The sequence below is a fragment of the Tenrec ecaudatus genome, chromosome 4, assembly GCF_050624435.1.
Source record: "Tenrec ecaudatus isolate mTenEca1 chromosome 4, mTenEca1.hap1, whole genome shotgun sequence".
Taxonomy (NCBI): domain Eukaryota; kingdom Metazoa; phylum Chordata; class Mammalia; order Afrosoricida; family Tenrecidae; genus Tenrec; species Tenrec ecaudatus.
In genome coordinates this window covers 8073325-8094736 of record NC_134533.1, presented here as the reverse complement: position 1 = coordinate 8094736, position 21412 = coordinate 8073325, and the positions used below count along the sequence as shown (strand labels likewise).

Here is a 21412-nt window from a genome sequence, read left to right as displayed (position 1 = left end):
CAGGTTTAGCGGACCAGGCGCTCCACGCCGACGCCCATCTCGGGGGGGTGAGGGGGGCCGTGCTGCCTTGACAAGGCTGGTGAGCCTCCCAGGCAGAATGGAGGCCATCGCTCACCAGGGCTCCCGGACTCCGCGGGAATTCGGGGGACCTCTGGGTAATCAGGCAGAGGAGGGGGAACTGGAGGCAGGGGTTTAACCAGCGGGTGAAGTTCGGACGGGTAGGACCCAGAGGTTTGGGGGTGGTGTGTGTGTGAAGGCTTGCGAGGCACCGGAGGTTCTGTGTGGGGCCAGGCTTGGGAGATGCGGGGTGGAGGTGGGAGGGGGGTAGGGGACCACAATGTTAGTCGGGAGCGAGAGAGGACGTGGGGTGGGGGGCGTCAAGGGGAGCCGGAGCCGAATTGGTCCTGGCCTTTGCCCCTTTCCCCCAGGCGCTGCGGCACTGATGCTGCTGCTCCCGGCCACCGTGTTCCACCTGCTCCTGGTGGCCCGCTCCGGGCCGGCGCGCCTCCTGGGCCCGCCCCCTTACCTGCCGGGGCTCGGGGCGCTGTGGAGCCCGCCGGCGCTGCTGCTGTGGCTCGCCTGGCTCGGCCTGCAGCTGGCGCTCTACTTCCTGCCGGCGCGCAAGGTGCGGGCTCTGCGGGCGCGGGGCGGGGCCCTCAGCTTGGAGAAGGCACCCCAACACCTATCGGAGGCCCTTTCTGCCCGCAGGTGGCCGAGGGGCTGGAGTTGAAGGACAAGAGTCGCCTGCAGTACCCCATTAACGGTGCTTAGAGGCCTGGCCGGCGCTGCCGGAGTGGGTGGGGGTGGGTATGCTGTGGGGAGGAGATCCGTGGGAATCGGTGCCCTCCCCCTAGTCCCACCAAAGACATACTGGGGATGCTCACTCCCCCTCCTTTCCCCTGCTTCCTCCACAAAACCCCATCCGCCGCCGGGACCGGTTGGGGGACCAAGGTGGCCTTCCAATGGCTTAGGGTGCAGATTGTGTGTGGGGGGGAGGCAGGTGAGGTGCACAGGCTCCAGTCAACCCCTTAGACTTACTGTGTGCTGTCTCAGGCTTCCGGGCCCTGGTGCTGACCGCCTTGTTGCTGGGGCTGGGGGTGTCAGCCGGCCTGCCCCTGGGGGTCCTCCCTGAAATGCTCCTGCCTATGGCATTTGCCGTCACCCTCACTGCCTTCCTCTTCAGCCTCCTCCTCTACCTGAAGGCCCTGGTAGCTCCTGCCTCAGCCCTGGCACCTGGGGGGAACTCAGGTGAGAGAGATCCCGTGGGATCAAGGATGGGGGCGCATTGGGGCGCTTGCCCAGCACTTTCACCCTCTTGTTATTCTTCAGGTAATCCCATTTACGACTTTTTCATGGGAAAGGAGCTCAACCCGCGCATCTGCTTCTTGGACCTCAAATATTTCTGCGAACTTCGGCCTGGCCTCATAGGCTGGGTATGTTGGGCGGGGCTGAGCAGCCGGGTGGCAGGTGGGATGGCACAGGGCTTGAGCAGGTCGCAGACCAAACTGCTCTGCTGTAATCATTCATTCATTCATTCATCCATAAATAGTTGGTGAGCCCACCATTTGCCCTGGGTGACATAGAAAGAACGGTACCAAAAAAAGGTACAGTTTAATATAGATACATTCCAGAGAGAAAAAATAACATTGTAGCACGTCAGGACATGCTAGATGCTATAAAAATATAGAGCAGATGGAGGGCTAGAACAAATGGGAAATTAAATAAATCAGTCACGTGTGGAATGTGTCCAGGGCGGAGGGAGTGGCCAAGTGCCGTTTGGTGGGGCCCAGCCCTGCCGGAGACAGAATCCAGCACTCAAGGACCGCGATGACATTTCGGCTGTGTTCACTGGCTCCTGCCCTCAGGCTGGGTTTGGGCCAGGGTTTCCCAAAAGCCTCTTTGGCAAGGTCTTTCATACCGCTCTGAACTCTGGAAATAACCTCATGGTGGGGGTGGAGGCAGGGGGTAGGAGGGACCAGGCATCCCCTGGGGACCTGGCCCTGCAAAGCTGAAGTTGTTTTCTCACCTCTGAGGGCCTCCGGGGGGCGCAATGGTTACACGACACCTTGGCCTGCTCCCCGCAAGGTCAGTAGCTTGGACCCACCAGCCACTCGGAAGGAAAGAGATGAGGCTTTCTATTTCTGTAGTTACAGTCTCAGACATCCACAGGGGTAGTTCTACTCTGCCATGGCTCGCTGAGTCAGAATGAAGTTGACGGCAGTGAGTTCAGTGTTTTACTTTGAATAGGAAAGGACAGGCACTTTCTCCTAAGATGGCCATGAGCATTGGGAGAGGCGACCTTTGACAGTGTCAAGCCCCCCGGCCCCCAAATCAAACCCCCCGGCAGGCATCACTGACTCAGTACCATCAAATTGATTCTCCCTCATGGGAAACTACAGAGCAGCAGTCCTCAACCTGTGGGTCACGACCCCTTTGGGGGTCAAACAATACTTTCACAGGGGTCGCCCAATTCATCACAGTAGCAAAATGACAGTGATGACGTAGCAATGAAAATCATTTTATGGTTGGGGGTCCCCACAGCATGAGGAGCTGTATTAGGGTCTTGGCATTAGGAAGGTGGAGCACCGCTGCTGAGGTTTGGAGGTTAGACAGGAGGTTAGACAGGTTTGGAGGCTGACAGGAGCAGCCACCTCATCTTTCCCCGGCATTGCTTGCTGCTGGCGGCCTTGGGGCCCAATGCTTACTGATAGCACCGCCAGTGGGCCTTGTCCACCGCCACTAAAAGGAGGTGCCCAGAGCAGGCGGGCTCCCCATGCACATCCCACGGCCCACATTTAGTGCTTTATTATGTCGTTTGCCCTTCAGCTCTTTGGGGGGGGGGGGGTTGGGACACACGCAATGATCCCCCTTTCCCATGTGTGGATTCATTAGGCACTGGAAGGGTGTGGACCCGCCCATGTGGTAAGATTCAAAGCCAGGTCTGCCCTAGCTCTGGTGTCTGAGGGTCGAGCTGCTCTCTGGACCTACTTACCCCACAGGACAGGTCAAGAGCACCTGAGCTGGGAGCACGTGTAGAGGTCCCACCCCACCCTGTACCCGTCAGAGACAGGCTAATGGCTCTGAGAAGGGGTGAGGCTGACAGCCTCTTGTCCCCGCCCCTCAGGTTCTCATCAACTTGGCGCTGCTGGTGCAGGAGGCAGAGCTGCGGGGCAGCCCCTCCCTGGCCATGTGCTTGATCAATGGCTTCCAGCTGCTTTACGTCGGTGATGCTCTCTGGCACGAGGTGAGGCTGGATTGGGCGCAGATGGGGTATCAGGGGAAGGTGCTGGAGGACCTTGTGGGGACTGAGGTGGTGCAACTGGGTCCTGTCTGCAGGAAGCCGTCCTCACCACCATGGACATCACACACGACGGGTTTGGCTTCATGCTGGTCTTTGGAGACTTAGCGTGGGTCCCCTTCACCTACAGCCTGCAAGCCCAGTTCCTACTGCATCACCCGCAAACCCTGGGACTGCCCATGGCCTCCTTCATTTGCCTCATCAAGGGTCAGTGGGAGACATTCCTGGCCTCTTCGGCACCTACTAGGAAGGCCTTGAGCCTCAAGTGCTTCTGTATCACCCTGGGCTGGGCACTGGGGCACCAGGTGTACTATATCTGGGCTGGGACCAAAGGTGGTTGGGTGGCCAAGGTCAAGTTGAGGGTGGACCCTGGCCTTAACCCTTCTCTCACTTTTTCCCCAGCCATTGGTTACTACATTTTCCGTAGTGCCAATTCCCAGAAAAACACATTCCGGAAGAATCCTTCTGACCCTAGCGTAGCTGGTGAGCTGGGACTCTGTGGCGCCATGGGTAAAGCAGGGTACCTAGGGTGCTGGGGCCACTCCTTGACCCGTGTGTCTCTCTAGGACTGGAGACCATCGCCACAGCCACAGGGCGGCAGCTGCTGGTGTCTGGGTGGTGGGGTTGGGTCCGCCACCCCAACTACCTCGGAGACATCATCATGGCTCTGGCATGGTCCCTGACCTGTGGTGAGCTCGGTGGGCACCGGGCAGGCGTGGAAAGGGCAGAGGAGCCTCGGGGACCCCACAGGGCCTCATTGGGGGTGGAAAAGATGAGGAAGGGCACAGTTTGGGAGCTGGGGGGGACTTAGCATGTCAGCCTGGCTGCCGACCCCAGTAGAGCCTTCTGTCCTTAGCCTTGGGTACGTGTCCTTTGGCCCAGGGAGATGGCTGGCCGATGACAGAGGCCACCCTCCTCACAGGAACCTCCCACCTGCTGCCCTACTTCTATGTCCTGTACTTCACGGCGTTGCTGGTGCACCGGGAGGCCCGTGACGAGCAGCATTGCCTGCAGAAGTACGGCTTGGCGTGGGCTAAGTACTGCCGGCAGGTGCCTTACAGAATCCTGCCCTACATCTACTGAGGCTTGGGGATGTGCTTACTAGGCCACCAGCAGGCAGCTGGACACGCCCAGACTCAAGGGCCTACCCCCACCAGCCTCGAGCGCCACCCAAGGCCAGAGGATTCGAGATAGACTGCCTTGGAGAACGGTGGGTTAGAGTACGGGAATATAAAGTACCCCCAAACCGATGGGTGGGGGCAGGGCTGACCTCTCTTTATGGATAAACATCTGAACACTCGGTGCCATTTTTCTCTCATTGAGGGGCTGGGCCTTTACAACCACCTGGCTGCCACAAGTTAATAGGGGCAACGAGAAAGATCTGTCATAACTTTATTAAGGACCCAGAGACCCTCCCGTCAGCCAGGAAGCTCTTCGATTAGAGTCCGCCGGGCAGGTGGCACAGGGCCGCCCCAGAGCCGCTCCATCTCTCCAGAGAGGGCGGCCATCTCCGTGGCTGCGACGGTGCGGGCTCGGTGGGCCCTGGCACAGTCCAGGGCCAGGGGCGTGAGGGCCGCCTCATTTTCGTTGGTCCAGGCCAGCAGGTACTGGCATTTCTTCCGGGCCCTGTAGAGGCGATCCCGCTCTCCAGCCGCCCCTGCCCGCTTCCGGGCGCCACCCAGGATCTGCGCCAGATGTCCGAGCGCTGCCAATGTGTAGTCCTTCTGCTTGGCCGGGCCCTCGCCAAGCAGGATACGGGCAGCCTCGCGCATGGCACCGCATGTGCCCAGTGGCCCAGGCGGGTGCTCACCGGCCTCCAGCACGTGGACGGCGGCCTGCAGGGCTTGCTCGGCGGAGGTGAAGACTTGCTGGGCACCCAGGGCCCCAGACACGCCGAGCAGCGTGGCACAGAAGTCGGAGAGCAGCGCCTGGTCCCCGCCGTGATAGAGGGCGAGCGTGTGCGCGTAGGCGAACAGCACGTTGGGCAGCTGGAAGCGCACGAGCGGCGAGGCCGGGCCGCGGCTCAGGCTGGCCAGCGCCGGGATGCGGGTGGGCACTGCGGGCGCGTCGGTGCCCGGGGCGTCGTCTCCAAGAACCGGCTCAGAGGCCTCGGGCTCCGCATCGGCGGCGGCATCCTTCTCGCGGTCCGGTGGGATCCTGGCGGAGGCAGGGTCTGGCTCCGCGATGTCACGGTCCGACGCGTCGTCCAGCTCCTGCAGAAGCCGCGGCTCGGGCCCGCGGGCCCACCACCACGGCCGCCACGGGGGCAGCAGCCGCCCGGCCTCGCCGCGGCTAAGCAGTCGCTCGAAGGCCGCTTTCTCGGCTGGCGTCAGCCGCTCCCAGAGGCCTGACAGGCCGCCGGGCGCCGGGCCGGGGCTCAGGCCGCCTTCCTCGGGCTCATCTTCGGTCTCACGTTGTTGCCGCAGCCGGCGGAGGGCGCTTGCCAGGCGGCTGGGCGAGGCGGAGCGGCCCCGGAGCTCGCCCAGCACCTGGTCGCGGTAGAAGTCCTCGGCGCAGGTGCCGTGCGCCCGGTAGCAGCTCAGCGAGCAGTAGGGCACATTACAGCGCGGGCAGGTGTAGCGCGCCGGCTGGGCGGCTCCGGCCGGGCAGAGACCACAGGGCCCGGCCGGCTCCATGGCAACTGGCGCCCGGAGCCGGCCGCAGACGCACACGGGCGCGGTGGCTCGGGAACTTCCGGCGCTTCTTCGGGCACTTCCGCTCTTTGCGGAAGCGAGGGCGCGCTGAGCCGAAGCGCTCACGCGGACTCTCGGCAATTCCCGTCCACACTCGGAGCCAAGCTCCACCCTGCGCCCCAGCCGCGTTTGGGCCCGGCACGGGCGCGGGACAGGCGCAGGCGCAGGAGGCCGGCCCGATCCCGTGGGGCCCCGCCCCCTGAGATGACGTCAGAGACGCTTCCGGCGGGCGCTCGGCGCGTGCCAGCGCTCCCCCTAGTGGCTGCGCCGTAACCTGCCCCATAGGTGGCCTGAAAACGCACAGCTACCTTGGAGGTCTAAGGTGCGTCAGACCCACAATCAAAGCCAAACTCACCGCCATCAAGCGGATAGCGACTCACGGCGACCCCGTAGGGCAGGTAGAGTTGCGCCTGGGGTTTCGAGACCCGGTGGTGCGTGTGGGTACTCCTTGCGATCTGCAAGGTCGGAGTTTGAAACCGCGGGGTGCTCCGAGGGAGACGGCTGGTTTTCTGCCCCCATACAGGGCAGTCTCTGAAACGCAGAGGCAGTTCCAGCCTGCCTTGGCATCGCCTCAATGACAGCGAGTTTGGTTTGGTTTTAATGGGAGCATCAACTGGAGTGCCATTAGTGATGGAAAGTTTAGAAGGAGTGACTGGGAAGAGGCCTAGGGAGTCTGCTGGGCCTGATTTTGCATCTGGCCGACACGCAAACTCACGCTGCCTTTGCAAACACTACATTCAAGCCGGCATTTAACTTTTTCCTTTCTGGCATACCACGTTTTACAAATTCGGGTCTCTCTGGTTTCCCTTCATTGGCCATGATGGAACCGGTGAGAGCCCGCGCTAAGGGGCAATTAAGAGGAAGAACGGACCAGGGGAGAGCACCTGAGCGAGAGAGAAGGGATGTCGCGGACATTCCCACTGCTTTCAGCAAAATGTAACATTTAGCAAGTATCTGAGCTCCTTTCTCTCCCCTAAGCCCACCTCCTTTCTGTCTCCTCAGTTAAACACCATTGTTCACCCAGCTGCGCTTATCAAGTGCACTCCATCCCAGCACCAAGAATACAATCATTTTCTCTACATGGCATCCGGATAGGTTTCTCTGGAGACAGGGGTTACAGTAATGGTTCCTTAGGGTCGTGGCAGGGGAGGCTGAGGGGAAATGGGGAGCTAATAAAGAGTACAAAACTGGATGTTCTGAAATTGTGAGGATTGTACACTCAATTATGCCAATAACACCGTTCAAGATAGGTTTATATATATATGAATTTTATCTATATATTTACATTTTACTACTGTAGTAAAATTCTGTGGGGCCCAGTCCTAAGGGAACTTCCAGGGAGAGTCAAGTACTGAACTCCCAAGATCTCTGTATCTCTTCACACGCCTGCTTTCTGTGAGGTTATGGACATGTGTAACTATCATAGTTTTGTGGCCACTTCTCAGCAAGGATTGGGGCTTCTAGAGGCCTGAGGGTGGGTGAGTGGTATCTTTGTCATCAGTAGACAAAAATAGCCAGCATTTGAACTTCTCATATGCTAGGTGCTGATCTGAGTACCTAATTTGATTTCCATAGCAACTCTGAAGAGATTAAACAATTGGATCAAGGTCAGCCAGGTTCAAACTCATGCATTCCAGAGGTCCAACTCTAAGATCCAAGTTCATTTCCATTCTATCCTAGTAGGCTGTATTCCAAAAACCAAACCAAAGCAAACCAACTCCCTGCCATCCAGTCAATTCTGATACATAATGACCCTATAGATCCCTGTGAGTCTCTGAGAGTGCAATTCTTTTTTTTAATACATTTTATTGTTTTGGTGAGAGTCTACATAGCAAATTAGGAACCCTTTAAACAATTTCTATACATATTGTTCCATGACTGGCTACCGTTTTCACATTCTATCAACATTCTTTTTTTAGTGGTTTTCTTGCTATCGTCACAAATCATATACCTCCACGGTTAAATTGCTTTTAAAATGAGTTGCAGAGACATTACAATCAGTACCAGTGCTAGCTCTCCTCTGATCCTTGTTTGCTCCTCAAATCCTCTCACCCTCCCTACTTCACATCCCTGACAAATGCCATCCAATGAATTATTATCTCTCTGCATCTACTCCTGTGTGCTTCACAAACTGGGAAACACAGCAGTAACAATAAAAAATAAGACAAAATAACAATAATAAAATAAGAATATAAAAATAACGAGTTAAGAAAGAAAAGACCACCATCAGTATTTTAAAAGCCAGGGAAGAAATTTTTGTCCTGCAGCAAGCAAGAAATACTTGCACCTAGAGCAAATTCAGGTTGGTCAGCTGACCAAGAGTCAAATGATCACATGTTGGGGTGAAGGAAGGGGAATGGGGAGCCACTAGCATTGATGACTGTAACCCCAAGCAATGGGATTGAACAATGGAGTTGTATGTGGATTTATTGGATTGTATAAGATATGGCCAAAAATCCACCCCCAAACAACTATTAAGAAGAAAAAAAAGGAATAAAGATTCCTGGAGGGGAGGGAGGGGGAGGGCAGCTGAATTCCAGGAGCACAAGAAGAAAATGTTTGGAAACTGACTGTGGTAGCAATTGTACAACACTGCCCGATGTTACTGAACTATGGACTGTTCTATCTGTAGGAGCTCCCAATAAAATGATAAAATATAAATTATACCATGCTGGATCCACTAATTCTACAAGAATCTGATGTCAAGGAGTCCCCAGTCCCTTGCCCGTGGCCACAAAGGATCTGCCAGAGGCTTAATCTGATCAGTCTGCCGATGGATGTACTTTGGGACCCCACCTTTCAATTGGGTGTTCTCTGAAGCGCGGACTTTCCCCTTTGTCATATTTGGATTGTGTTACTGGTCATCTTTGGATCACACAGGCTGGTGTGATCCCAATCCACGTGAATGTCGTGGACTCTTCTCTTAGATGGCTGCTTGCTGGAAACAGGCCTCCGAGACCCCAGACACTATTCTGACAGCCTCAACCATCTGCTTTCTTCACCACACTGCTGTAACACCCAGTGGACAGTACACAATATGAAACAATGTAATTGATCAAGGACTCATGCGAGTGGGTAACAAGGGCTTAAGTAGAAATGCTCTGGAAATGATGGCAACATGTGTACAAATATGCTTGAGACAATTGATGGAATGTTTTAAGAGCTGAAGGAGCCCCCAGTAAAATGACTTAAGAGTTGTAACCAAAAAAACCCCAACCCTTATCTACAGTGATCTCTCCTTGAAGACCAGTATCAAGCAGGGCCATGCTACCAGAACTGCTCTGGGACTGGGGCTAGAGGTCAGCAGGAGCCCAGAGCCCATCTGCTTTGCTTTATGTGTTATGCAAGACTCTGGTTTACTTTGTCCATCAGGAGATAAAAAACAAAACCCACAAGGCCAACAGCAACAAAGGAGGAAAGGACAGACCAGAAACATAAAAGGCAGAGGTATGAAAAGCCCATCACATTGATACCATCAAGTGTTTCTCCACACAGAACTACGCGCTGTGGATGAGTGGTTCCCAGAGCCACACGCCACTGAGTTGTCCTGCTGTTCTCGGAAGGATTGAGCTGTTTGCACTGAGCATGGGGACTGGTGCCACGGGGAATGTTCTGGTGTTGTAATCTTCACGGGATTAGAAATGTCCCATTTTAATCCTGAGGAGTGGCTGGTGGTTTCATATTGCCAACCTGCCCAATGCTTAACCACCTTCAAACCCTTTAGCTGAGTGGGTTTTAGTGCTGCACCACCAATGGTTTCATCCTCAGACCTGGACTCATCGCCTGGCTTCCAGGAGTGCTACAGCAATGCACGGCTGGAGACGAGTGATGAGGCCACCAAGGAAGCGCTGACTAGGTCACGTCATCAGCGTGCTGGTGTGGGCAGCAAGAGTACTTTCCAATGCCAATGCCACAGCCAGATGCATTTCTATGGTTGGGCCAGATTGGGCTCTATCTTCGCCTAACGAACATCCCATCCACTAGATCCAGCTCCTGACCACCCTCCAGGCCAGAGCAGAACTACCCCCATGGTTTCCCAAGACTAACTCTTTCCATGAGGAGGCCAGGTTTCCTCCCACGGAACTGTGGACCAGTGTGTAACCACTTGCCACCAGGGTTCCTTTGTTAAAGATGAGACCGACGTAAGGCGGCATGTGGAGTCCCCCCCAACTCCGCCCGGGGAGGATGGCAGCGCCAACTTTTTTGCTATTGACCCCACCCAGAACCAGGGCCTTTTCCTAACTCAACACCTCTGAGACACAAAATGAAGCCTTGCCCAAGAAGTGAAGACCACAGTGGAGTGCCTGGGGCGACATGGCTTTATTATTAGCAAGCCAGGGTTTCAAAGGCTTTAGGAGTTGGCATTCGGCCCCTTCTTCTTGCCAAAGGTGGGCACAACATTGACAAAACGCCGGTTGTACTGCATCCGCCGCTTGGCCCGGCCAGTCTTTTTCTTCTTCTTCTCCTGTTTAGCCACCTAAAAACAGAGAAAGCGGATCAGATCCCTTCCCTTGGCCTCACCTATTGAGAAGGCAGATGGAGTTACCTGTCAGAGAAAACTCATCTGTTCTCATACTCACCTTGGGAGTCTGGCCTCTCACTTTCCCAGCACGAGCCAGGGAACCATGGACTTTGCCTGTGGAGACAAACAAGGGCAGGGCAGTTAACAGAGGCAGGATCCTTCCTCCCTCAACACCAGCTTTTACAGGGCAACCAGACCCTCATGGTAACAGAAGGAAGCTAGAGTGCTGACTTGGACCAAGAACGTGTGGATGGGGCTCGTTCTGGGGTTTCCTGCCCGAACTCCCAGTTCCAAACCAGAAAGTTGCCTTCAGAGTTTGGTTTGACCTCCCGGATTGTAGTGGGGACATTAGAAGCCACACAAGGTTCTGACAAGTGGCTGACCGAGAACTACACTCCCATGAACCTCTTGGGAACTCCAGATGGCATTACATTGCCAGAGCTGACTCGACAACCGCCTCAAGAGTTCACGAGGAACACCGCTCCAACTCACCTCCAAGCACGCGGCCAGTTACTTCTAGAGTAGCCAGGGCCTCAAGCCCACACTGGTTCAGGATAGCCCCATCCTCCAGAGGCGAGCCTCCCAGAAGCACCACCTGGTCTTCGGGGGCGATGCCCTCCAGCGACGCAACATGGGCCTAGGGTGAATGCAGCTGGTTAGCGTCCCCGCGGGGGTGCCGGTGGGGGAGAAGCACAAGGGTCTAGGGCCCAGGGGCCACCGACAAGCTTACCTTGATCTGCGCGACCGTCTCCTGGCCGGTCACCTCGAGTGTGTGTAGCCCCTGGGCTCGGACGAAGAGCTGCATAATGGCGGCTACAGAAAGAAAGGGAGCTTTCAGGCGAAGGGAAAAGTTGCTCCTAGGGAGAGCGGGTCGCAGAGGAGCGCGCCGGGGCGGAGGTAGCCGGGGCTTTCACGTGGGTAAGGCCGGGTTCGCCTGGGAGGTCGGGTGGGGCTCGGAGCAGGCCCGCAAGGGAGCCCCGGTCCCGCTGTAGCACCCCGCACCCGCACCCCGGCCACTGAGCTGCCGGCCGACCCGCCACGACGCCTTCCGGACCCCGCTGCAGCCCAAGTCTGACCTGAAAGGTAGCGCCTGCTCCGGCTGCGGCGAAGATGGAGGCGAGAAAGAGGAAGGAGCGGGGGCGCGCACGTCCACACCTCTGCTGCGTTCTGCGTCACTACTGAGCGACCGCGCGCTCCCCTCGCCTTTTATGCCGCCGCCGGCCGTCCAGACTCCGCCCCTCTAAGGCGTTCTTCCGGTCCCCGGCGGCGGCCGCCGGAAGGGGCGGGGCCGGGAGGGTTGCGCGCGCAGGCGGCGGGCGCTGGGGCTGGGGCAGGCCAGGATGGCGGCGGCCGTGTTCGCGCTTGCGCTGCGGATCTCGAGAACCGGCGTCCAGCGGGCCTGCGGGCTACGGCACCTGGTGAGAGAGCCTGGGCCTCACTATCATTAACTGAAACCCGCGTCCCTCTGTCGGCGTGATCGGGCGGGGGGGGGGGACACTGGGTTGGCTGGAGCTTGTCGTGAGGAGCGTGCAGGTTGGAACCAGGCAGCAGGGCAACTGGGGTTAGTCAGAGAAACCACAGGGTAGCACACGATTCAGACCGTTGGCGACCTGTCTGGAGTCCCAGAGCGGTAGACATGCAGGCCACTCCCTCCTCCTCGCTCCTGTTGGAACCCCCTGGCCTCCCCGGACGCCGAGGTGTCGCCTGGGGGAAGTGTTGTTCCAAAGTGTCTTTGCGCTGAACATGGGAATCGACCACCGAGTTGACTCTGACCTATGGCGACCTCACAGGACAGAGTGGCAATGTCGTCTAGCGTTTCCCAAGCTGTGAATCTACGGAAGCCTACGTGCTCACCTTGCCCCTGAGCAGCAGCAGCTGTTTCACCTGCGGCACCACCCAAAGGTTAAAGTGCTGTGCCTCCAAGTCCCTTCCCACGCATCGCAACCCCAGAGGACGGAGTAGACCGTTTCCCAGGGCTTCTGAGGCCGTACGTCTTTGCGGGGCAGAGGGCATCTCTTCCTCACGGAAGGGCTGATGGGTTGAAGCAGTGACCAGCCTAATTCATAACCCATTATGCCTCCAAGGTTCCTAGGAAGTGTTAAAAAAAAAAAGCAAACAAAACTTCAATGCCTTAGTATTTCATTGTAAAAACAACAAAATCCAAAAATGCATTGCCATTGAGTCAATTCTGACTCCTGGCAAGAGTAGAAGTGCCCCTCTGAAGCTGCCACTCTGCCACCAAGGCTGTAGATAAGGCTACTAAAATACCTCACTTGTAAGAACAAGGTGAACGCGTTGCCCATACAGGGCTTCGGACAGTGCCCAAATGTGGCAGAAAGAGGGTCTCATTGCCTAAGTGTGGGCAGGATGGGAACTCAGATTGCTAAGTGTCCAGAACCAGAATGTGTTTGCAGAATGTTTAGGGGGAGAGTTAACACACTTAGAAACACCTTATCAGGAGGGGGAGGGGGGGAAAGGGAAACCGAGCTGATTCCAGGAACCCAAGTGGAAGGTGAATTATGAGAATGACGAGTGCAACGAATGTATAAGGGTGCTTTGATCAATGGATGTATGTACAGACTGTGATAAGAGCTGTATGAGCCCCAATAAAAAGATTTATTAATTAAAATAAATAAATGTTTTGAAAATGAAAAAAAAAACAACACCTTATCAGGCAGGCCTGAAGTTCACTGGTTTTTCTGAAGTGAATACATGTTGTCTTGTGAGACGGACCATCAGAGTGTGTGATCTCTGCTGCCCGCCTGTGCTAAGCATTCTGGCCATAGTCTGGGGCCTTCCCTCTGCCTGCCTTTTGTGGATGCTAATTTCTCTGCTTCTTCATATAGTACTGTTCTACCTGTGGGTAGGTGACACTGCCTGATAAAGGGATGGTGATTATTTTTTCTTTTCCTTTTGCCTCAGAGCCAAATCCAGGGGCCTCCTGACTACCCCAATTTCGTGGAATCTGTGGACGAATACCGCTTTGTGGAACGCCTGTTACCACCTACCCGCATCCCAGACCCTCCAAAGCACGAACACTATCCCACTCCCAGTGGCTGGCAGCCCCCCCAAGGTGAGCCAGCAGATAATTGCTTGGAGACTTCCCAGGGGCCTGCCTGCTCTACCTGCTGCCGAGGCTTTGGATGCTGGAGGGGAGCTTCCTGGCTCTCCTGCACCCATTCACACTATTAGGTCGGGAGACTTCCCAGACAGGGGATCCACCTTTTGAGAAGACTCAAGCGCTTAGGTCCCTTCCCCCAAGAAGGTCACTTGTTCTACTTGAGGACACAAGCTCGGGAGTCACACAGTTCTACTTCTGGGTTCTACTTTAGACTGGTGCTCACTCTAAGCTCAGGGGAAGAGGAGGCCTGGCCTGGATTCTGGAGACAGGGACTCAATGGGATGCACTGGTCCTTTGCAGACTCAGGAGGGCCCTTGGCTACGGTGGGGTGGGGAAGCTTGACAAGCATTGACTAATTGTAGCACCTCCCTGGCACAGACCCGCCACCGAACCTTCCTTATTTTGTGCGGCGCTCTCGGATGCACAACATCCCGGTGTACACAGACATCACCCATGGGAACCGCCAGATGACTGTGATCCGGAAGGTGGAAGGGGACATATGGGTAAGTTGGGTGTGTGCTTCAAGGTTTGGCCCTTACTCTGGCAGGGTAGAGGTGGTGGGAACCCGAGAAGCTGGACCTCTGTCCTCCAAGGAGGTGGGATGTGGGCCACCCTGATGGCTGGTGTCCCTCCAGGCCCTGCAGAAGGACGTGGAGGAGTTTTTGAAGCCACTGCTGGGGAAGGTGCCCATCACTCAGGTCAATGAGGTGACGGGTACCCTGCGGATCAAGGGTTACTTCGACCAGCAGCTCAAAGCCTGGCTCCTTGAGAAGGGCTTCTGAACAGTCTGCGCAGTGGCGTCTTCTACACAACGGAGTGGGTGCTGGGGCCCGGGGAGACCAGGGTCAAGGGCATGGGCAGACTTGGGGAGTCAAGGAGCTCGGGATCAGGCCTTGCAAAAGGGAGAACGGGAGCCTCTGCTCAGGCAGCAGGACTGGGAGGGCCTAGTGACACTGGAGACAGCTAGCTACGTAAGGGGCGGAGTTCCTGCCCCTCACCAGGTCTGTTTGTGCTTTTACTTCATTGGCTTGGCTGAGGTTGCTCCAGACAGGCCAACTGGGTGCACCCTATCAGAAAACATAGGTAACTCAGACATGCGCCCAGAGGGTTGAGTCCAAGGGTCCCCCAGGTATGGAGGTGGGAGGCCCAGACTAGGAGTAGGGGTGCAGGGTTGTAGCAGGCAGAAGATGGTTCTCTGCCTGTGCTCTTCCACCCCATCCCTTGAAGGTATCCAAGGCTTGAGTTCCATCCCCGCCTCCCACTGGCTAAGCCAGGACCCAGCTCCTGTCTCTCCTGCTGGATCGCTGACCAATGGCAAGACACTTCGCCTCCCTGGGTGGGTCTGGCTTCTGCTTGCGGATAATGGAACCATCTCCCAAGGCGTTTAATGGTGGACCAGTCCAAGGACAGTGCCATGCCCACGCTTCCCTCCCAAGCACTTCAAGCCGACCTCCAGCCTCCGCACGGCATCAGCCCACCACTGTGATCCCAGGACGCCTGGCCTACCAGTCGTTAATGCAAGTTTTTATTTGGCTGTATATACAATTTAAGCTATTAAAATTTGTACAGTATTTACAAATTAAATAATCATTTGAAACTCTCCAGCAACTCCTGTAACACGAAACTGAGGGGGAAGAGTTTGGGGGTGTGAGGTGGCAAGCAGGGTTGGGCTCCTGGGGGTCCCTCCCTGGTCTGGACCCTGACACGCCTGTTCCTCTTTCCTGGGGTCAAACATTCAAATTCAAAAGACAGTCTAAGCCCAAAGACACCAGAAAGGCAGACATTCTGATTCCTCCCAAGTCCAGAGCAGTCCTGCAGGCTGGCGAGAGGCCTGCTGGGAGGCTGGCTGGACCATGGCTGCGGGGCCTGACATCAGGGGTCTCCTTCAGAGAAGCTACATGGGAAGAGGGGCCTGGGGGGAGGGGTGGGGCAGGGTCCCTCAGAGCTGCCCGCCTGCCCCCCACCCCCAGGCACTTCTTTCCCTGAGTTGTGGTTGCCAGAAAGACATGGAAATGCCACCGGGCATAGGGGGCACAGCCACCACGGCAAGGGTTCTCTGGGGAGACGGGCAAAGGCGCGGGGACTGGTACCAGTCTGCCCGGAGCAGCAGGAGCAAATACTGTCGGCAGTGCCGTGCCACCTAATGCCTTGGCAGGCGGCGGGCTCTGAGGGGCTGCCTTTGCCCTCCTGGCTGGGCCCCATCAATCTGGAGGAGAGCGAGCTGGAATGACCCCTCCATGGTCGGTCCCCATGGCTGCCTGGGACCATCTGCCCGAATCAGCTGGGGACTCCACTTGGCTGGGGAGGCTTCTCCCTGGTGCAGAGAGGGAGCTGGCACTTGGTGGCAGGACGAGGCCCAGCGAGGGCTGCTCAGGAAAGCAGGGAAGGGCCGGACTGGGGCAGTGTCAGTGGGCAACAGGGGACTCCAGCTTCTGTAGGCGGCGGCGGCGGAGCTCTGCTGCATCGGGCTCCCCGTCCTCGGGCAGTTCCTCGGCACCCACTGATTCGGGAGCTGGGTACAGGGAGGTGGGAGGTCTCACCTTAGGTCTGAGGGTTCCCCTGCCCCCTCCCCCTCCCCGAAGTTGGCCCCAGATACCTGGAGACTTCTCGGGCCCTGGGGATGAAGGAGAAGCTCCCGAAGATGGGCTGGTGGCCTCCGAGCTGGGGGTGCTTGTGGAGGTGGTAGTGGTGGCGGCAGCAGCAGCAGCAGCCATTGCAGAGGCCGCAGCCTCCTCAGAGGGGTTGACTGAAGTGGCAGGCCGGGGGGGCCTAAGGAGGATGGGAGGGACTGTTTGGGCATCGAGACCAGGCAGATTCTCCTGGCCTTTGGGGAAACTGGCAGGGCAGAGTCCAGTGGCCAGTAGATAGTAGGGATGTATATGGACTGGACTCTTGAGTGAGTGGCTCAAGGCCACTGGCTGCGGACAGGTGTGAGCCCGTGCAGTCAGGGCCCTCGTCCACGGTGAGGTGGCCATACAGGCACCTGTGAGGCTGGCTGCACAGAGCTCCAAAGCAAGTCGGAGCTTGGGCCTCGGGCTCCAGCTCCATCAGCCCGTGCTGTCCCTGCCGTTCCCCAGAGATGACAGCCTTTTCAAATGGTGTCAGTCAGGGAGTGAGGGGGCCGCACACCAGACTGCCGCCCTCCAGGGGCAGTGATCCCCTCAGGATCACCAGGAGTCACAGAGGGTGACCAAAGGAACCATGCAGCACCCCAGGCCCGTGAGGAAGGATGTGACTTCAGCAACACGGAAAGCAGCCGGATTCCAGGCCAGGGTCCTAATGCACATCACCCCCCTCCCGAGCACTCAGACATGTTTTTGGGACCCTGAATGCAGACAGGTCTCAACAGCTGGCAGCCCCCACCCCACACATACACCAGCAGCACCCCCGCCGCAACGCACCCCAGGGAGGCGAGCACTGTGAGGTACTGGTTGATCTGCAGCATGGCAGCGTCGAGCAGTGTGTGGATGTTGCGCAGGCTCTGCAGCCGGGCCTCCAGGTGCTGCCGCTCATGGCCTTCCAGGGCCCGCAGCTCCTCGGGGGTCAACCCGGCAAAGCCCGCGGGGGGCACTGGCATTGGGGGGAAGGCTGGGGGACAGTGAGGGACTCAGCTGGCTGCCAGGACTGGGGCGCCCTCCCCATCCTGAACAGCAAGGGCAGCCCAACTTACCGAAGGGTGGAGGCAGAGGCATGCCCATCCAGGGGGGAGGGAAGGGGAAGGCAGGGGCTGGCCCAGCCTCAGAGGCCGGGGCAGGTGCCTGGGCAGAGGACCCAGCAACCGTGGAAGTCGTGGCTGTGGTGGCTGCTCCATTGGGCCGAGAGAGGGCTGCTGCAGAGCAGGAAGAAGTAGGGATATTGTGGGGGCCTGCACTTCTGCCCCTCCCCCAGCCGGCCCATCTCCCAAAGGCCTACCTGCACTTGTGGATGGAGGCACCACTGCCTCTCCTGAGCTGGGAGGTGGTGGAACAGGTGGGAAGGGGCCCATGGGGGGCCACAGTGGGAACATGCCTGGAGGGAAGGGTGGCAGGAGACCCTGGGGGACTGCAAGGAAGGCAGTGGGGAAAGGAAGGCAGATGTAAGGAGACCCCCAGGCAGTCCTGCATTCCCCCCACCCCCAACTCCCCCTACATAGAGCTGTGGGGAGGCAGGGCAGTATCCCTCCAATCACCTCAGGGACCCTTGCCCAGGAAAAACACCAGTAGGTGGTGCTGGGTGGGCCATTCAAGAGGGCACTCACAGTTAGGGGGCTGGGGCAGCAGTGGTGGAGGGTGAGGCGCAGGCGGTGGACCCTGGTCTGCAGGCTCCGGGGGAGGTGGTGACTGGGCCGGCAGCGATGCCCGAAGGACATCCATGCGGCAGGTAGGGCAGGTCTGTTGCCGCTGGAACCAGGAGCGCAGGCAGCTGAGGGCCGAGAGCAGATGGGGTCAGCAGGGCTGCCCGCAGCCCCCAGCCTATCCTTGAGGTGCAGGATCAGGCCCCTGGGCTCCCACCTGGTGTGGAAAATGTGGTTACAGGGCAGCCGCTTGGCGCCGGTGACCATCTCCTCCCGGCAGATGATGCAGACGTTGTCCATGGCCTCAAGCTCCTCAGGGGTAGCGTCTGGATACCTAGTGGGGGGGGTGCATTAGGACCAGAACTGCAGGGAGCGGGGCAGGGGCTGGCAGGGTGTCCCACTTACAGTGTGTTCATGTTGCGGATAGCTCGGCGAGACATGATGGCGTCTGTCACCGCTTTCTTGAACTGTCTGAAAGGACAGTTTGCGTCAAGGGGGTAGGGGGTGGTGGAGATGCCAGAGGGTAAAGGACAGGGCTGGGCTCACCTCATGGCCAGGTACATAGGTCGGATGGCGAAGAGGGGGAAGGTGTGCACCTTGATCATGATGGTCATGAAGGCCATGTACAGCAGAACCTTGATGAAGCCTGGCGGGGTGGGGGGCGGGGGCAGAAGGTCACGCGCAGGCTGGGAGGCAGAGCCGGGGTGGGTGGGTGCGGGAGTCCAGGCGCCCCTCACCCGTGAACAGCTCGGTGTAGAGCATGTAGACGGCCTTGTTGTCCCAGGGATTCTCGCTCTGCAGGTCCACGGAGTGCAGCACGTACTTGATGAAGACGGTGAGCACCATGGTGAGCAAGACAGCGTACTGGTGGGGGGGGGGGGCCCAGAGCGTGAGCTCACACAGTAGGAGCAGCACCGCCACCTACTGGCTGCCAGCACTTTGGGTGCCTCACTGACCCTCCCAATGTGCTCAGCACAGGGCCTGGCACATGGCAAGGCCACAACGATTGCCCACAGACTGAGCTCACTGGCTTGCTCTGTCAGTGGTGCCTCCTGGGCTTCCTCAGTCAGCTCTGGCACCACCCGCAGGATGCCCGCCAGGACTGCTCGGCCAAATCACCTGCCTCTTTGGTTTGCCAATCACCCAGCGGCAACCAGGGGCAGGGCTGGCCAGATCAGGTGCTCAGAAAGGGTGGGTTGGGTTATTTGGGGGCTGACCCACACAGTGCTGCCTCAGACTTGTCTCTCTGATCTCCCAGGGCAGTTTTACCTCAAAGCCAAACACCAGCTGCACTGAGGCCCCACGGGTCAGGATGCTGTGATAGGCATGGCTGACGAAGAGGAAGTCCAGGATACCCAGAAGGAACATGAGGGCTGTGGGGACCACCCCCAAGTGGGGGTGGGGTGACATCAATTCCGGGATAGTCATTTCCTGCTCTAGGCCAGCCTCCACCCCAAGCCCACCATCCACTATAGCCCTAGCCACGGCGCTCACACTCCATCAAACCCAGCCCCACCAGGGTTTTGCTGGGGGGGAGGGAGGGGACCAGGGGAGCCCAAGCTCCAAGTGAGCAGAGATGAGGGCCCAGGCAGTTGAGAGGCACTGGAGGGGAACAGGGCGGAGAGACATGCAAATTAATGTCCCAAATTATCTTTATCTTTCCTGTACAGCTGTGGGGTGAGGAGGCAGCCTGCACTCTGGGGACAGGCCCACAGTGACTGACGGGTCCGTTCTGGTCCTCCATGGATGTATCGCCCCTTCCCCACTCCCTGCCCAAGAATCCAACTCACAGACAATTCGGCAGTGAAAGAGCCAGGAGATGTTGGGGCTGCGTTCCATCTGAGGCAGATCAGAGATGGGGCACCCGTCAGCGAGGCCAGGGTCATCCTGCTTCCCTAAGCCAGCCCAGCAGCCCCTCCGGCGTTCCGGCCGTTCCCCAGCAGCCCCTGACTAAACTCACAAAGTCCACGCGGTCCTCGGCCAGCCAGTGGAAACACTTGAGGAAGAGCAGGAGGGTGAAGAGGGCAACAAAGCGGGGGCTGAAGTCATCCCGGAAGACCGTGAAGGCCAGGCAGGTCTCTGTGACAGCGTACCAGGATCGTTCCAGGAGGTGCTGAGGGGTGGGGGACACAGGACGTTGACGAGCTGACATGTGGCTTCCCCAACTGCCCGTCCCTTGCCTTTGGGACTGCCCCCAGCTTACCTCCATCTCTGCTGCCCTCAGCTGCCCAAAGAACACCTTGCCCATCACCTTGCCCAAGAGGAAGACAAGGACGAAGGCCTGGATGTACAGGACCTGGGGAGGGGAGAGGCTTGAGTCTGAAGTCACTCGCTACTTACCTGCCTGCAGCGCCTCGCTCAGGAGCACCCCCAGCACCCCCCCCAATTGGAGTCACAAACAGCTGGTGCCCACTTCCTCGCCCATCCTTACCTACCCTCCAGCCCCGCCCCCTTCCCTAGCGGGCGGGGCTCACTTACCGCCATGCTGGGGCTGGACTTGGTCAGGTAGACCACAGTGGGGTAGAACTGGTGCTTGAGGTAGTAGGCATGAGCCACCACGGCCCCCGTCAGCGCTAGGCTGGCGGCCATCATCACGGCGGTCCGGAACATGGCCCTGGCCCGGAGACCTGGGGGAGGGCGGGGAGGGCACAGGGCGCTAAGGTGACAGCTGGATGCCCACGCGGCAACAAGTGGGAGAAAACACTTCGCGGAACCCTCTCAGATCTGGACCCGTGTCCAGAGAAGGCACCTGCGTCCGGTGACCGCACTGACGCAAGCCTGCAACGTGGGCCAGGCTCGGTTCAGATCTAGGGCTCCTTCGGCGCGCGCGGCCTGCCACGCCATCTCCTTTGGGGAGGCCCTCAGGAGGCCGCCTGGCGGGCGGCACTGCCCTCGGGGACGGGTCCGGGAGGAGCGCGGGAACGCGGGCCGCGCCGGTGGCGGCAGAGGCCAGCGGTGGGCAGCTCGGACGCGCGGCCCGCGAGTGGGCGGGGTACGTCAGCCTGGAACGCTGGCGCGCCCCCAGCCCAGGAGGCAGTGACAACGGGGGGCCCCGAGAAACGGCCGCCGGAAAGGGCGCAGGGCCCGCACTGTGGGGCCGGGTCGCGCTCGGGGCCGCGCACCTGGGAGCATCGGGAAGAGTCGCGGGAGTCGCCAGCAGGGCCCGAACCTTCGGAGAGCGGCCGCGCTGGCGCCGCAGGTCCACGGCCAGCTGACAGGTCGAAAGCGGGCCGACCCCAGAGGGATCTGGCGGGAAGGTCCGGTGCCACCCCGGTCCGGCCCCAGGCCCGACCCGGCGCACTCACCAGCAGCTGCGCGCCGCCAGGCCCCTCAACCCCGGGACTGCGGCGGCCGCTCCGGTTAACAACACTCCCACCCCCTGCGAGCCGGAACTTCGCGGGTGAGACACCTCACTTCCGGCGGCGCGGGGCGCGGCGCGGGCCGTACCAAGGGCGCCCGCTCCGTGCCGCCCCGCGCGCCCCCCGTGGTGCCGGGAACCCCCGTC

General features: G+C 58.7%; 5 protein-coding genes across 8 annotated transcripts; 2 read left to right on the top strand and 3 right to left on the bottom strand.

The window, feature by feature from the left end:
* Positions 1 to 97: 97 nt before the first annotated feature.
* Positions 98 to 4505, top strand: TM7SF2 (transmembrane 7 superfamily member 2). The gene is made up of 10 exons (XM_075547537.1): positions 98 to 155; positions 429 to 625; positions 709 to 763; positions 1054 to 1248; positions 1330 to 1433; positions 3125 to 3244; positions 3337 to 3505; positions 3701 to 3781; positions 3865 to 3987; positions 4221 to 4505. The coding sequence occupies exons 1-10, from the start codon at positions 98 to 100 to the stop codon at positions 4379 to 4381; spliced, it is 1263 nt and encodes a 420-aa protein (XP_075403652.1). The 3' UTR covers positions 4382 to 4505.
* Positions 4506 to 4674: 169 nt separating this feature from the next.
* Positions 4675 to 6078, bottom strand: ZNHIT2 (zinc finger HIT-type containing 2). The gene has a single exon (XM_075548012.1). It carries the CDS (start codon positions 5932 to 5934, stop codon positions 4717 to 4719), a length of 1218 nt encoding a protein of 405 aa, XP_075404127.1. The 5' UTR covers positions 5935 to 6078; the 3' UTR covers positions 4675 to 4716.
* A 4197-nt stretch (positions 6079 to 10275) lies between these two features.
* On the bottom strand, positions 10276 to 11736 carry FAU (FAU ubiquitin like and ribosomal protein S30 fusion). The gene is made up of 5 exons (XM_075548011.1): positions 11590 to 11736; positions 11244 to 11326; positions 11006 to 11150; positions 10572 to 10627; positions 10276 to 10468 (listed from the first exon to the last, which is right to left on the bottom strand). Exons 2-5 carry the CDS (start codon positions 11316 to 11318, stop codon positions 10343 to 10345), a joined length of 402 nt encoding a protein of 133 aa, XP_075404126.1. The 5' UTR covers positions 11319 to 11326; positions 11590 to 11736; the 3' UTR covers positions 10276 to 10342.
* Positions 11737 to 11810: 74 nt separating this feature from the next.
* On the top strand, positions 11811 to 15234 carry MRPL49 (mitochondrial ribosomal protein L49). 2 transcript variants are annotated; one of them, XM_075545445.1, is made up of 5 exons: positions 11811 to 11931; positions 13436 to 13586; positions 14013 to 14137; positions 14270 to 14450; positions 14862 to 15234. In XM_075545445.1, the coding sequence occupies exons 1-4, from the start codon at positions 11854 to 11856 to the stop codon at positions 14414 to 14416; spliced, it is 501 nt and encodes a 166-aa protein (XP_075401560.1). In that variant the 5' UTR covers positions 11811 to 11853; the 3' UTR covers positions 14417 to 14450; positions 14862 to 15234. The 2 variants fall into 2 exon arrangements, with proteins under 2 accessions (XP_075401560.1, XP_075401559.1); XM_075545444.1 differs by having other exon boundaries at positions 14270 to 15234.
* On the bottom strand, positions 15143 to 21343 carry SYVN1 (synoviolin 1). 3 transcript variants are annotated; one of them, XM_075545443.1, is made up of 16 exons: positions 21213 to 21343; positions 20386 to 20534; positions 20111 to 20203; positions 19868 to 20020; positions 19698 to 19746; positions 19177 to 19280; positions 18645 to 18771; positions 18454 to 18553; positions 18313 to 18378; positions 18125 to 18241; positions 17872 to 18035; positions 17547 to 17675; positions 17305 to 17463; positions 17036 to 17222; positions 16231 to 16403; positions 15143 to 16146 (listed from the first exon to the last, which is right to left on the bottom strand). In XM_075545443.1, exons 2-16 carry the CDS (start codon positions 20515 to 20517, stop codon positions 16040 to 16042), a joined length of 1860 nt encoding a protein of 619 aa, XP_075401558.1. In that variant the 5' UTR covers positions 20518 to 20534; positions 21213 to 21343; the 3' UTR covers positions 15143 to 16039. The 3 variants fall into 3 exon arrangements, with proteins under 3 accessions (XP_075401558.1, XP_075401557.1, XP_075401556.1); XM_075545442.1 differs by having other exon boundaries at positions 17305 to 17460; positions 21030 to 21308; XM_075545441.1 differs by having other exon boundaries at positions 21030 to 21306.
* Positions 21344 to 21412: the final 69 nt, after the last annotated feature.

What these genes read in the sequence shown, in the direction of transcription:
- FAU (XM_075548011.1), bottom strand. Translation starts at nt 11,318, where the DNA reads ATGCAGCTCTTCGTCCGAGCCCAGGGGCTACACACACTCGAGGTGACC. An exon ending in AACTGGCCGCGTGCTTGGAG is followed by an intron (nt 10,628 to 11,005) that starts GTGAGTTGGAGC and finishes TTGTCTCCACAG; the next exon opens with GCAAAGTCCATGGTTCCCTG. An exon ending in TGAGAGGCCAGACTCCCAAG is followed by an intron (nt 10,469 to 10,571) that starts GTGAGTATGAGA and finishes CTCTGTTTTTAG; the next exon opens with GTGGCTAAACAGGAGAAGAA.
- TM7SF2 (XM_075547537.1), top strand. Translation starts at nt 98, where the DNA reads ATGGAGGCCATCGCTCACCAGGGCTCCCGGACTCCGCGGGAATTCGGG. An exon ending in GGCACCTGGGGGGAACTCAG is followed by an intron (nt 1,249 to 1,329) that starts GTGAGAGAGATC and finishes GTTATTCTTCAG; the next exon opens with GTAATCCCATTTACGACTTT. An exon ending in GTGATGCTCTCTGGCACGAG is followed by an intron (nt 3,245 to 3,336) that starts GTGAGGCTGGAT and finishes TCCTGTCTGCAG; the next exon opens with GAAGCCGTCCTCACCACCAT.
- MRPL49 (XM_075545445.1), top strand. Translation starts at nt 11,854, where the DNA reads ATGGCGGCGGCCGTGTTCGCGCTTGCGCTGCGGATCTCGAGAACCGGC. An exon ending in CCTGCGGGCTACGGCACCTG is followed by an intron (nt 11,932 to 13,435) that starts GTGAGAGAGCCT and finishes CTTTTGCCTCAG; the next exon opens with AGCCAAATCCAGGGGCCTCC. An exon ending in TGGCTGGCAGCCCCCCCAAG is followed by an intron (nt 13,587 to 14,012) that starts GTGAGCCAGCAG and finishes TCCCTGGCACAG; the next exon opens with ACCCGCCACCGAACCTTCCT.
- SYVN1 (XM_075545441.1), bottom strand. An exon ending in CTTTCACTGCCGAATTGTCT is followed by an intron (nt 19,281 to 19,697) that starts GTGAGTTGGATT and finishes TGGTCCCCACAG; the next exon opens with CCCTCATGTTCCTTCTGGGT. An exon ending in ACAGTGCTCGCCTCCCTGGG is followed by an intron (nt 16,404 to 17,035) that starts GTGCGTTGCGGC and finishes CATCCTCCTTAG; the next exon opens with GCCCCCCCGGCCTGCCACTT.
- ZNHIT2 (XM_075548012.1), bottom strand. Translation starts at nt 5,934, where the DNA reads ATGGAGCCGGCCGGGCCCTGTGGTCTCTGCCCGGCCGGAGCCGCCCAG.